The sequence below is a fragment of the Acomys russatus genome, chromosome 11 (assembly GCF_903995435.1).
Source record: "Acomys russatus chromosome 11, mAcoRus1.1, whole genome shotgun sequence".
NCBI classification, from domain to species: Eukaryota; Metazoa; Chordata; class Mammalia; order Rodentia; family Muridae; genus Acomys; species Acomys russatus.
Window position 1 is genome coordinate 53107346 of NC_067147.1, and position 14551 is coordinate 53121896.

Consider the following 14551-nt stretch of genomic DNA (forward strand, 5'->3'; position numbering starts at 1 on the left):
ACATGCGCAGAGCTGTCTGGAGCTACCCTGCTGGGTATTTTGTGCTTCCTGGAGCTACGGCCAGGAGCAGGCTTGCTCATCAAAGACACACTATCACATTATGAGCAGGTCCTAGAGCAAGGCCTTGATGTAGCCTTGCCACCACACCTGGCTCCTTCCCACTCACTGAACCAGCAATTTCCTACCTTCTCTCCTCTGTCAGGTGTCACCTCCAAAAGAGCCTGCTTGTCCCTTGGGAAGCCATCCAGGGGATCACGTGGTTCACCCTTGCTCAGTGCACTAGGCAGATCTTGGCTCTCTGACAAGGCCAGTATCTGATGGCTCTCATCAAATACCATCTGCAGCAACGCCTACAGCAGGGAAAACACACATGAGGAAGGGGACAGGCCAGCCCAAACCATCCTCCTCACACTGAACTACCACCACCTCGACTCATCCACATTATCTTGTTAGGTGGCTTAAATAGAAAACACTAGAAGCCTCTTTTCAGTGTTTTATACCATATATAATTAGGAGAGACACTAAGAACACAAGCTAGAGTCATCAGAGAGGAAGGCACCTCAGTGGAAGTGATGCCGCCATGAGAACCAGCTGTAAGGCATTCCCTCAATCAGTAGTCAATGGGGAAGGGCTCAGCCCATTGTGGGTGGAGCCATCATCCCTGGGTCAGTGGTCCTGGGATCTATAAGAAAGTCCGCTGAGCAAGTCAAGGTGAGCAGAAGAGGAAGCAGCACCCTCCATGGCCTCTGCATCAGCTCCTGCCTCCCGGTTCCTGCTGTTTGAGTTCCTGTCCTGACTGCCTTCAGTGATGAACAGGATCTGGGAGTGAAAGCTGAATAAACCCTTTCCTCCCCGGTTTGCCCTTTGGTCATGGTGTTTCATCGCAGCAATAGACAATCACTTATTCCAATTCCTATTTGTGTGTGTATACGTGCTCATACATATGTGTATAGAGACTGTGTGTGTGTGCCCCCTACATATTTGTATGGAGACTCTGTGTGTGTGTGTGTGTGTGTGCGTGCGCTTGTGAGTACTCATACATATGTGTATGGAGACTGTGTGTGCTCATACAGGTATGGAGACTGTGTGTGTGTGTGTGTGTCTGTATGTGTGTGTGCGCGCGCATACATGTGTATGGAGACTCTGTGTATTTGTGCATGCTCATACATATGTGTATGGAGACTCTATGCATGTGTACGTGTGTGCATGTGTGTGTGTGTGCTCATATATATGTGTGTGGAGACTGTGTGCATGTACATGTGTGTGCTAATGCATATGTATGGAGAATGTGTGTATGTGTATCTGTGTGCTCATACATGTGCATATGTAGACTCTGTATGTGTACATGTGTGTTCATACACATGTGTATGAGCTATGTGTGTGTGTGTGTGTGTGTGTGTGTGTATGTGTGCGCGCGCACTCGTGCATGCACTCATATTGTGCATGGAGACTGGAGGTTGATGTCAAGTACAATCTTCTGTCTCTCCTCAGCTTATTTTTCCACACAGAATGTCTCTCTGAGCCTGGAGCTCATCACTTCAGGAACCTTTAGCCACACTGGCTGGCCTGTGTAGTGCTATTGCTAAGCTAAGATTACAGGCACAAGTTGCCCTGGCCTGAGTTCATGTGAGTGTTAACATGACCCTCAGACCCTCAGACCCTCATGCCAGCATGGAATGTCTGAGTGATTTCCCTAGTCCCTCAGTTTCCATTCTGAAAGGAATAAAATTAAGTTTCATTTTAAACATAATTTCCAAATTCTTAACATTAAAGCTGTTTTATTTGCTGGTGGGGCTAGAGATGGTTCAGCAGTTAAGCGTGCTAGTGGGTTTTCCAGAAGACACAGGTTCAATTCCCACACCGCACAGCCATCTGCAAGTTCAATTCCAGGGGTTCTGACACCCTCTTCTGGACACCGTGGACAAGAGGCGCACAAGTAGTACACAAACCACATCGAGACAAAACACCCATGCTCATATGTTAAAGAAATATAGTTAGAGAGTGTGATGACGCATCCCTACAATCTCAGCACTAAGCAGGCTGAGTTAGAGGCCAGGCTGGGTTACACAATAAGACCCTATTGCAAAATAAAACACTGTTCTGGGACATGTCTTTTATTTGAATAAGACACCATACTGGATGATACCGTCTACCTACCTAGCCGTGTTGATATCAATGTCTTTGTCATGTAGTGACGTAACTGCTCAATGGCAGCTAGTAGCTTTTCCCTGTCCTCTAAAGACAACAGTATTCTTGCACAGAGAACAAGCCAGTTCTGAGACCCTCAAGCAAGAAGCTCAGGGCCCCTCCCTAGGGAGATACCGCCAGCTGTGGGACTGCACGGCACCACAGAAGAGGGCCATCAGGTGGGACTCCCGCTTCCGTGATGGCTCAGGAAGAGTGTGGCCCGCCAACGGGTGAGGCTCACCATCTGGCAAAGGGCAGGTGTAGGTCGGCCAACAAGGAAGGGACAGGCTTTTCGTGGCGCTGTGGGTCGCCAGTGCGCGTGGACAAGAGCTCTGGGGCTTTACCTTCATGTGCTTTGCATGGGCTTCCTTCTCCTTCATGGCTCCTGGGGACTGGACAGACCTTCTAGACAAAGGAACAGTAGCAGCAGCTGCAAGGCCAGTGGTGGGAGTCTCGGGTCCTCCTGAGTCTATGGTCATCACTGTAGCAATGCCAGGGCTACCACCTAGGGGCACACAGGGTCAGAAGCTCAAGCCACAGCGCTTACTTTCCAACTACAGCTACAGCAATTGATGCCACACACAACACCTGTGAGCAGCAGGCGAAGGTGGGAACAAATTCCCTAAAACGCAAGTTGGAGGAAAATGGGTAGCTAAGGAGAAGCTTAGGCTGCACGTCTGATGTTAACTGTCTGTGACGTAACATGAACCTCAGGGTTATCTCGGCCCCTTACGCAGATGCACATGTTCATCCCCACTGGCAACCACACCCCAGAAGGCACTGAGGAGCAGCCAGACTACACCCAAGGCCGAGGGACTTCACACCCACAACAGAGCACCAAGCCTAGAGGAGGGGAGAGCAGTGGGATGGACATGTCTCACTTGACATGAGTTGGGACAGGGACAGCACTGGACACAGCCCCTGGGAGCGTAGAAGCTGGATTTTTGGCCCTATAACCTGCAATAGCCCAGGAAAGCCTGCAGGAACGTGCTGGCCAGTGAGGTCCAGCAAGGAAGGCATTCTCCCGCCAGCACCCAGCCTATAGGGAGGTGGCAGCTCGGACCCTCAGGGAGTGAATGCTCTCCACTTTGAGGAAGGTCAGTCCATATTCTTAGACACGCATGGAGGTATTAACACCAAAGTATGCTGGGATGATATCAAGTGCAGCAAGCAAAAGGAAATCTTAGAAAAATTAGTTAACACATACAGGGAAAGCCAGTGGATTCTCAAGCACGAGGTGAGGACCCCAAAGCTGACGCTCAGGAGCTCACAGCCTTAGCATGCTAACACTCGCATAGATGGACACACAGGCCTCCAGGGCTGGCAAGGGGAATCCACTGCTACATTGAGATGCCATATTATTTTCTTATTTCTTATTAATTTATTTATTTTACATCGCAATCGCAATTTCCCCTCCCTCCTCTCCTCCCAGTCCCTCCCTCTTACCTCACCTCTCCACCATTTTTTATTTATTTTTGTTTTGTTTGGGACTGGATCTCTAACTCATAGAAATGTGCCTGCCTCTGCCTCCCAAGTACTATGGTTAAAGGTGTGAGTGTCACGATGCCTGGCTAGATGCTATTTTAAATAGCAAGCATGATGGGAAAATAAATCAAATATGAAGACACTGATGTCCCCAAGGAATGCTGAGCCTCGTAACTGGGGACAAAATGGAAGTTCCCCTAGGAACACAGCACATGCCATTCAACTGCTCAACCATGTGCTCCAACTGAGTAAATGGAAACCGAAATGTAAAACGTTTCCTGTGCATTAATTAGCCTTTTACAAATACTAAATTCCCAATAAACTGCATTTCATTATGATCTCATTCTTTCAGATTCTTGAAAAAGGCACCAGTGATTTGAAACATGCCACATTTACTGCCTTGGAACAAGACGGCCATTAAAGAAGAAGTTATGAATACCGAGACCACAGTATGCCCAGCATCTTTAATGAAGGAATCTGGAGGACAAGGGCAGTAGGCCAGAAACACGGATCACCACAGCTTTTCCAAGGGACACTCACCCTCTGAAGAGGAAGACCTGGTTGACACAACTTGTGTCCCGTGGGATCCAAACTGACCCCATGAACCTCCCGATGTGATGAAACCACAGCCTTTGTTCAACTTCATGAAAAAGCCAGACCCCATGAACAATTCCTACTTCTGATCTTTGAAAATGTCAGTGGTTAGCAGGGTTTGGTGCTGTACACCTTTAATCTCAGCACTCAGGAGACAGAGGCAGGCAGATCTCTTTGAGTTCGAGGCCAGCCTGGTCTACAAAATGAGTCCAGGACACTCAAGGCTACACAGAGAAACCATGTCTTGGAAAAAGGACTGCTCCGCATGCAGGCTGGGGAGGTAGGAAAAGCTAAGACCTGACTTGTTCTTGCTCTCCTGTGTTTTCTGTGCAGGGGGCACAATTTGCTTACTACCCAAAGATAAGATAAAGTACAGGTGTGGGGCCCCTGACTGCACAAAACACAATGACATTCTTAGGAGACGAATAGCAGCATGCTGGCAACCCGTACTCAGGGCACAAGTAGGTGACAGCGCATCTGCATAGCAGAGAGGACATGGTGGATCCTTTGTACTATTCTGAATGTGTACACACACACACACACACACACACACACACACACACACACACACACACACACGAGAGAGAGAGAGAGAGAGAGGAGAGATGACTGACGACTCACTTTTGCCACTCCCATCACTCCTTCTTGCTAACTCATGAGAAGGGGATGTTAATGATTCTTGAGAATCAAAAGATGTTACGATGAAGTCTTCAACGTCCTTCTCCTATTCAGACAGAGAGGCAGATTTTTATTTGGTCACAAAACAGTAAATAACAACAGATGAAAACTTACTGAAGTCAGAGTAGACCAGCATTGCAGGGAGAACCCAGCTCAAAGCGTTCAGAACATACAGATACCCTGGATAGGCTGGGAACACGTGCGGCCGACAACTCAGTCAGCACCAGGAATATTTTTAAGGGATGGAGAAAGGGCTCAGTGAGTAAAGACACTTGCAGCCAAGTTCGACAGCCTAAGTGTAAACTATGGGACCCACATGATAAAAAAGAGAAAACCATTCCCCATAAGGTGTTCTCTGACCTTCATGTGCCATACACAAACACACATGCACATCAAATAAATAAAAAGTAACTGCATAAAACTTAAAAAAAACCAAAAAACATCTATAATAATACCTGCAAGTATCTGAAAATATCTCAGATTCTTGAATCCTGTGCATAAATGTTAGTGCATGGGTGTCTTAGATAACCTGCATCCCAAAACAGCATCTTCATATTTTAAAAAATCTCAAAAATAGAAAAATGTAATTAAAGTGAAAAACCAGTTGAAGTGTTCTTAGGCTAATCAGCATCACATGCGTAACCACGTAGACGCACATGGACTCCTGCTATAAATAAACCTAGGGCTGTGGCCATGGCTTAGTCAGCAGAGAGTGAGTTCCTGCCTGCAGCACCCACATAAAGACCCAGACGGGATGGTACATAGCTGCAATCCCAGCACTTGGAAGGTGCAGACAAGAAGATTCCTGGGACTTGCCAGTCTTGCCCAAACAGGAAGCTCTGGTTTGCTGAAAGACACCAGCTCAAAACAGGTAGAGAGCAACTGAAGCAGGAGAACCCAGGACATTGACCTCTGACCTCCACATGCGCGCGCGCGCGCACACACAAGAGCTCAAACACTTCCGACAGTGAGTCCTTTTGTAAATTACACGAGAGCTACGACTCTGATACTCAGAGTTAATGTCAGTGAAGACACACCACGTAAAGTTCTGAGGATTGCACCCGCCCCTCATGTTTCCGACACGAGTGAGGTGATCTAGGAGCCCCTGCAACAGTCGACTGGAGGACTGATTTCTTCTGAAAAGCAGGCTCCTCAGCGACTATGAAGCACCTCCTGTCAGGTGAGCCAACAATAGCCTTGCTGTGATGCACCCCTTCGAAAACCCTGACCACCCACAAATGCAGCAGCAGGGAGTGTGGGGAGACACCTACCGTAGCTGTCCTCTCCACATGGTGGATCTCAACCGAAGGAGCCACTGCCCACAGCGGGGCCTGTCCTGGTGCTGACTTGCCCGGGTAACAAAGCATCCCTGACCCATCGGCCCGCAGCAGTGGTTCTGTCCAGCCGAGTGAGGAGGTGTCCACGCTGTGCAGGCTCACGGTGCCAGTGCCGGGTGTCAGGGGGAGGCTGTGCTGAGGCTCGAGGCTTGAGTCCTTCCGGAGGACCTCGGGGGAACTCCAGGAAGACAGGTCCAGGGCCCTCACTGGGTCCTTCTGAGGCTCAGCCTCCTCAGTGCACAGGGGGTCATTGTGCACACTGGTTTGTGAGGAAAGAGGTCCACCTTGTGATGTTAGCTTGTCCTGGCTGGCAAAATCTGGCATTTCAATTTGGAGCAACAGATCCTGATCTTTAGTAACGTCAATTACATCCCATGTGGTTTTGTCAATATTAAATACATCATCAGGGGGCAATGCCTTACTTTCTTCACCATTAGGACAGTTATTACTTGAGCCATTTTCTGACAGGTTTGGCTGCTGTAATCTGGGATTTTCCATGCTGGTGTCCCGGAAGGCCATGGAATGCACCAAGTGGTCCAGTTTTTCCTGGAGTTGTTTCACCTGGACTATGAGATTGGCGTTGCCCAGCTGACAGTCTTCCAGTTGCTTTTCCTTAGCCTATGAGGGAAAAGAATGTGCAAAGAGAAGTTGCTGAAGTTTAAGGCGCCTCACCGTTATTTCTCTAGTGTTCCCGAGCTGTTTTCAGAAAATGAGCACCTATGGGTAGGATCCATGACAAAACTTCCAGACAGGTAAGATGCCGAGCTTATTTAATGTCATGAAAAACAGAATTAAAGCATAAAGGTTTTTGGTTTTGTTTTTCGCCTAATGACAAGCAGCATAACCAAAGTCTGTGATGATTTTACTTGGGGTTTTTGGTTTTTGTTTTGATTTGATTTGATTCAAAGAAAAAAGGGACTAGAAGGTTCTATATCCAAACACTGGAAAACAAAAAACTAACTGCTATAATGGAGGTGAGATTTCTGTCACCAGGCACCTGGCACTGTTAGTGGTACCATAGGCTAAGCCTTCTTACAGGCACACAGATGAAGCTACCACAAGCACGGGGACAGTCTGCTGCCTCACGCTGGTGAGACATTTTACACAGTGTGCTCCCTGAGAGTGCTCGCACGGGGACAGTCTGCTGCCTCACGCTGGTGAGACATTTTACACAGTGTGCTCCCTGAGAGCGCTCAATGGACTCCTGGGATGGACACAGCATCTCTCAGAATCACAGCCCAAGTCCAGATCCAGCTCTGAGCCTGGATCCAGCCAACAGTGCAACTCTACGCCTTTCACGCTCTCAGACACAAATGTGCACATGACACATGCAGGAGTGGTGTATGAGTCCCAGGCCTCCGCCTTCTAGCGATGCACCCAACATTCCCGTGAGAGGCCCCATCACTGTCTCCAAGGTTTCCAAGTACCTCTCCTGTACTGAGAACGACCAGATTTAAGAACCCTTTGAGTCCCACAAGTGCCTAAGGAGTCACGGCCCTGTTTTGTAAGCGTCAGTCAGCGGGCCACGGGTACTCGCTCACCAAGAAGACCTTGTTCCAATAGAGGTATTGCTGAGTGACACACAGTGCACACCCAGGACAGGGAGCTGCCTCTCCACCTTAGGGCAGGGGCAAGGCGAGGACTGCTGGGTGCATGGGGCCTGGAAAGCACTGCCACCTGCTTCCTCATTAAATCTTGACCCTCAAACAATCCAACGTTCCCCCAGGGACCCTTCTTTCCCAGAGTAAAAAATGACCTTTCTTAGAGCAAAAGTTATAGGAAAAAACAACACGGCTAAAAAAAAATCCACAAAAAACAAAAACAACCCAAATTTAAAGACTTTCAAAGTTAGAGAAACACCAGCAGGGGCAATGGAAATGAAACACAGAGCCGGGTGGGGTGGTGCATGCCTTTAATCCCAGCACTTGGGAGGCAAAGGCAGGTGGATCCAAGTGAGTTCGAGGCCAGCCTGGTCTACAAAGTGAGTCTAGGACAGCCAAGGCTACACAAAGAAACCCTGTCTCGGAATAGAAAGAAAGAAAGAAAGAAACAAAGAAACAAAGAAAGAAAGAAACAAAGAAAGAAACAAAGAAAGAAAATGAAACATGGTAAAAATTTTACAGACAGAAGGTGGGTGGGGCAATCTGATCATAACATGAACAAAACACACGCACGCAGACTTCAGACTATCACTACAACAGGGTTTGTGGACTCAGAGGAGACACTACTATGTGGATGTGGTCCCTGGGACACGCCCACCTTGGATAAGCGACCCAGGCATGACATGCCCCATGTGCTGAGCTCAACTGAGGATGGGCAGGCCCAGCCCATCTTATCCCAAGCCAACATCCACTGGTGCCACCAATAAGCGCACGCACCTGCATCCTTTCCAGAGCCCCATTGTCCTCCTCCATGCTCAAGTGCACTGCGTGTTTCACCAACAGCATCTCTGCTTCCAGTCGCCTCTGGCAGGCAGCGAGCACCGACATCACACTTTCGGCTTTGTAGAGGCTGGCATCTTTTAGTGTCACCAGGACGTTGGCAGACTGTAGATTATCCTTGACCAGAGGAAACACAGAGAGCTTCTAAGGGCACTGATTCTCAACCTTCCTAATGCTGCGACCCTTTAACACATCTCATGTTGCTGACACCAACCATAAAATTATTCTGTTGCTGCCTCATCGCTGTAATTTTGCTACTGTTATGAACCGTGATGTGAATATCTGTTTTCTGATGGTCTTAAGCGACTCCTGTGAAGAGGGGTATTTGACACCCCCAAAGGGGCCGGGTGACCCATGAGTTGTAAACTGTACTCTAAAGCTACAGCTGGGTTAATCAGGGACTCAGGTGCAGCTTGGCCGCCCCTAGGACCACTGGAGCACTAGCTCTACGCAGCAAGCAGACACACTAAAGGGAGATGCTTCTGCCTCTCTCACTACCCACAGCTGGACAGCAGGCACATCTGGGGGACTGAGGTCGGAGGAATTCTGTGGTAGGGAAGGAGAGGCCAGAGCAGCTGGCAACAGAAGCAGGTGGACAGCTAACCCCTAAAAGTTCAACTCAGTCGGACTGGTACAACTTTAAAAGGCATCTTGGGTAGGGCCTTCTGTTCCAAAATGAAATGACCTTAGACTAGTTTTCATGGGATAGGATTATTAAAAAACAAACCATTTGATTTGAACACACACAAAAGCTGTGAAATTAATTCTAAGTGACCTACTATATACAGTACCCAAAAGATTATAAGAGTTGTTTTTAAAAGTTTAAGTGACTTAAAATGCTAATGATTCTAAAGCTATACAAAATAATGACACCCAGTAGGACTCACTAGGGGAACCACTGAGCCCAGGTGACCCCGAACTCCAGGTTTTCTTCTCTGCCCGCCAGGGGCCACTAAATGACAACAGGAGCCCAATGTCCAAAATAAAAAGAAGTCACTAAAATTAAAAGGACAGAAGCCGCTGGGGTGAAGGTAGAGTTAAAAAAAACAAGCCAGCATCCGTGCCTGGCCCCAGCAGCCCCTGCATACTGCCAGCTCTGATACAGAAGGCTGCCCACTGTAGCTCCCAACGGCCAGGACTTACCTGCGGGGCTGAGCTGTGAGGAGCCAAGGCTAGCCCCCTGCTGACACTGTCCTGATCCAGTTGATCATCATGTTTAGCCTGTGCATCGGCACAGCCAGCAGACGCTCCAGGAGCCTGCTGCTTGTCCAGCTCCACCTGGCACCTGAGGAAACGCCGGGACAGCACCTGCAGCTGGTGGCTGAGGCGAGCGCACTGCATCCGCAGCTGCCGGAGCTCGGAAGGCTCCCCTGGGGTGGCAAAGGTCTGCTGTTCCAGAGTGTGCCGGAAGTGTGCCAGAGCCAGAAGGATGGCCTCCAGCTCAAGGGAATGGCTTACTTTCCACTTGTTCATGGTGTCGATCTCCAAGTCTCTCTGCACAATGATTGCTTCCTTGGCCTTCAGGATAGCTTCAAAGTCTTGGATCCGGGAGGCCATGCCTTCGGCCTCGGCCTCTTTGAGGGCCACACAGCGTTCTAGTTCAGTCAGGTGCCTTGCAGCAGCATCCTCCGCATCCTGTAGACGCCGCCGCAATGCTTCCAGCGCTTGGCTGTGCTCCTGGGCCTGGTCAGCCAGAAGCTGCCCAAAGACCTCCTTGGCTGCCTGCGCAGCTTCCAGCTCATTCCGCAGCGCCTGTCTACCCAGGCCCTCTGCCTGGAGGCAGGACAGCTCGCTGTGCAGACTGCCAGCCTGGGGGTCACTGAGCTCATGTACCGTGGGCCCCATGAGGCTCAGCTCACTCTGCAGCTTCTCGATGACTTCCTGGAGCTGCTCGATCTCCTCCGCTTTGTCCCTCTGCAACTGTTCCTGGTTCTCCCGCAGATTTTCAATGATGGCTTTGAGCTCGTCTATTTCTGAGTTTCTACTGTGAACAACCTGAGGAGGAAACACATGTCATAAGGTCGTCACATGTGAATTAGCCTAAGAGCCTCCCCTTTGCAGTGCACAGAGGCGAGGAGGCCTGACACCTGAAAAGAACAGAGACAGGGACAAACCAACACCATCCTCAGATGGCTTTGCAAATCCAAACACAGCGCACACTCTTTAGGTACAGAGGAAGGGTGCCCACGAATCCCAGCATAGCACGACATGTTCCCCAGCCTAAAGCTCTGTGTCGAAACTCAGACACTCTAACCCTAGTGGCTCTTCAGCCAAGGATGGGTACTGCCTTATATTCTTCTGTGCCCACTTGTGACACGGACATACCTCCTCCTACACCAACGAGACAGGCGCCTTACTCTATCACCCTTTGACTGGCTGGTTTCATTATCCTGAAGCCTCACTCAACCCCAGGTGTCATGCTGACAAGCCAGGTGAGAACACAGGCCAGAGGCTCAGCAGGAACGAACCACCCCTGCAATCCCTCCAGCCATCCAAGTGATGGATGCTGTAGCCATGGAGCCAGGCTCCAGTACTGCTCTCTGGACCACAGAAACCTCCTCGGCTAGGCATGAAAGGATGCACTCACGCTGTGCTAGTTAACCTAGTCACTTTAACACAACTTAGATATGAAATAGCTTCCTGAGTCCACAACAAACAGTAAGTGGGAACTTGGGATTGGTACACATGTCAGTACGGCTTCCAATCTGTGAAGATACCATCGCATATAGTAACCAAAAGCAGAAAAAATTCTAACCAATTTGTGTTCTAACAGTTTTCAGACATGTCCAAAATATCAAGGGTCCTGTAACAACATAAGGTCCCACTAGCTCTACTTCATAGTTTGGACTCAAACACAAACCAGGCCTATAATACTAACAACAACAAAAGCGAGTGGGTATGGTAGGTGCACACCTCTAGGCCCAGGACTTGGAAAGTAGAGGCCAGCATGGTTGACACAGTGAGACCTGTCTTTAAAAAACAAAAACAAACCAAAAACTTAGTTCCCCAACCACTCCTGCCTCCCCATGCCTGCTGATTTCGGGTTTGGTTTGGATGGTATCAGTCTTTCACCACATAGACATTGCACGTGAACGTCATGTCTACAGCTGACAGAAAGACACGGAAGATAAGACTGAGTTTGAATGAGACTGGCCACCACTGTCTCTGGTTTGAATACCTGGTCCCCAATTAGTACAACTGTTTGTGAGGATTAGGACCTTGTTGGAGGGCATCTGTCACTGTGGGCAGGCACTTTGAAGTTTCAAAATCCCCTGCCACTCCCAGTTAGCTCTCATTGACCCCTGCTTGGGAGTCAAGATGAAAACTCTCAGTGCCTGCTCTAGTACCATTCCTGCCTGCCTTCCTGCCTTCTCCCTGCCTCCTTGCCTGCCTCCTCCTGCCTGCCTGCCTCCCTGTCTGCCTCCTGCCTGCCTGCGGCCTGCCTGTCTGCTGCCCGCCCACCTGCCTCCTGCCTGCCTGCTCGCCTGCCTGGCTCCTGCCTGCCTGTGTGCCGCCACATTCCCTGTCATTATGGTCACGAATTCTAACCCACTGATACTGGAAGTTGCTTGGTCATGGCCTCCTATCATGGCCAGAAAAGTAAGGAAGACACCTTCACATGTGCACAAAGCTCCATTCTGCTCGCCTTTTCTGTGTGTTGCACACAGGCCAGCGAAAAGATCTTTAAGGATGACTCTGAGCATGTGAAAAAAAAAACAAAACCCAAAACATATGCATGGCTTAAATGATCCACATTATAAAAAATGTGCACTGTATTTGTAATTGGAACACTAAGCAAAGAGAAAATAGGGCAGACAAAAAAAAAGCCAACAACAACTACTCAAGGAAGAATGGCTCTAAATTTCTCAATAGGACATTAATTTTACTTGTTATATAATTAGTAAGGAAATGGAAAGAAGATGCAATCACACAGCAATAAAGAAGGTTAATCAGGCAGCTTCACTGAAAACATCCTCCTTCACAGCTGAGCTCAGTGGTACACATCTTTAATTTTAGGCAGAGGTGAGCAAAGCTCTGTCACTCAAGGCCAGCCTGGTCTACACTGTGAGCTCCAGGACAGCCAGGACCACATAGAAAGATCCTGTCTCAAAAACAAACAAAATTCTACTTTACATTTAAAGATTAATACCACCAATCTTGGATATCACTTTCAGAAAATAGAAAAGACAAAACTTCACTCAGTGAGGTCAAGATCAGGTCAGTGTCCCTGGTGGTCACAGAACATCGGCACATGGACATGTGCACCACCAGCAGGTGATGGTTCCCTTGGGAGGTGAGCTGACTCCGTGTTTGAAATGTCACCAGGCTGTCCACTGTATTAAGAGGTTAAAGGAGGGGTCGGGCGTGGTGGCACACACCTTTAATCCCAGCATTGAGGAGGCAGAGGCAGGTGGATCCCTGTGAGTTCGAGGCCAGCCTGGTCTACAAAGTGAGTCTAGGACAGCCAAGGCTATACAAAGAAACCCTGTCTTGAAAAACAAAAACAAAACAAACAAAAAAGAGGTTAAAGGAGAAAAAAAGGACATGATTATATAAAGAAATATTGAAAAGTCACCACTCTCTTATAAGCATAAACCTGGTAAGACTCACATTTGGAAGTGACCTATTGAAATAAACATGTTGGGAGCTATGGAAATGTAAGTGCAAGTTGGGAGCTTCTCCCCCCACCCTCACCCCACCTCACCCCCGTACCCTGAGACAGGGTTTCTCTGTATAGCAGCCTTGGCTGTCCTGGAACTTTTGTGTACACCAGGCTGGCCTTGAACTCACAGAGATCCACCGCCTCTGGAGTGCTGGGATTAAAGGTGTGGGTCACTACACCTGGCTAGGGAGCGTCTCTTCTAGGCCTGGGCAGTGCACTCCTAAGTGCACAGGAACTCCTACGTTGATAAACTCCTATGCAGGAAGTCCAGAGAATGAAAAATTGTAACTTTTCTCTTCTCATACATTAAAAGAGACTGAAAGAAGGGCTATTAATATAGATTTATAGTAATAAAGGAGCAGCTCACAGAACCACTAATCAAAGATTACAGACTTCCTTATGCCAACAAGTCCGACAACTTCAATAAAATATACATCTTCTTAAAAACAATTTATCAAAACCATCACAAGATAAAGTAGAAATCCAAGTATGGTTGTATACATCTTTAATCCCAGCATTCAATAGGTAGAGGTAAGCAGATTTCTGAGTTCAAGGCCAGCCAGGGCCAAAACAAACAAACAAACAAACAAACAAACCAGCACCAACTGAACGGACTTCAGCTGTCCTCACTGCTAAGACAATCAGAGAGGAAGGCACACCATGTCCTCTGTGTGTCAAACTTTAAATGCAGTTGCAGTGTTTCCTCAGCCTCACTAAGTCATTTCTGTGGGGAAGGTTTTTAATTCTTATTTTCAACTGTTTGTTTTTTTGTTCTCTCCCCCCCCACACACACACACAGGGTCTCTGTGTAGCCCTGGCTGTCTCTGAAACTGCCTGGTGGACCAGAGCGCCCTTGAACTCAGAGATCTGCCGACCTCGACCTCCGGAGTACTTGGTTAAAGGCCTGGCCACCACACCCAGATTCTAAGTCATCTTTGATCTTTTCTAGCTGTTCTTTTAAGTGTAAAACCTTTCATCTAAGAGAAGAAGTGCTGAGTATTATCTAATACTTTAACATATGTACCAAGCACTAAGTGTAGGTGTCATTGTTCTATAACGGCTGATAAAGTTACAAAGTACACATCTGGTCGGCACAATGCTGCTACCTGGTTTTGGATGGTGAACCATTATGCAGACGTGCTCAGGGCCATAACGAGACATGGGAC

General features: G+C 48.3%; 1 protein-coding gene across 1 annotated transcript in view; it reads right to left on the reverse strand.

Annotated features, from left to right (window-relative positions):
- Pcnt (pericentrin) overlaps positions 1–14551 on the reverse strand; it is a 109614-nt gene that overhangs the window by 34772 nt on the left and 60291 nt on the right. The window contains 5 exon segments of the mRNA XM_051153263.1: positions 186–350; positions 2532–2692; positions 4888–4990; positions 6216–6899; positions 9866–10717. Of these exon segments, the coding sequence (XP_051009220.1) occupies positions 186–350; positions 2532–2692; positions 4888–4990; positions 6216–6899; positions 9866–10717 (1965 nt within the window).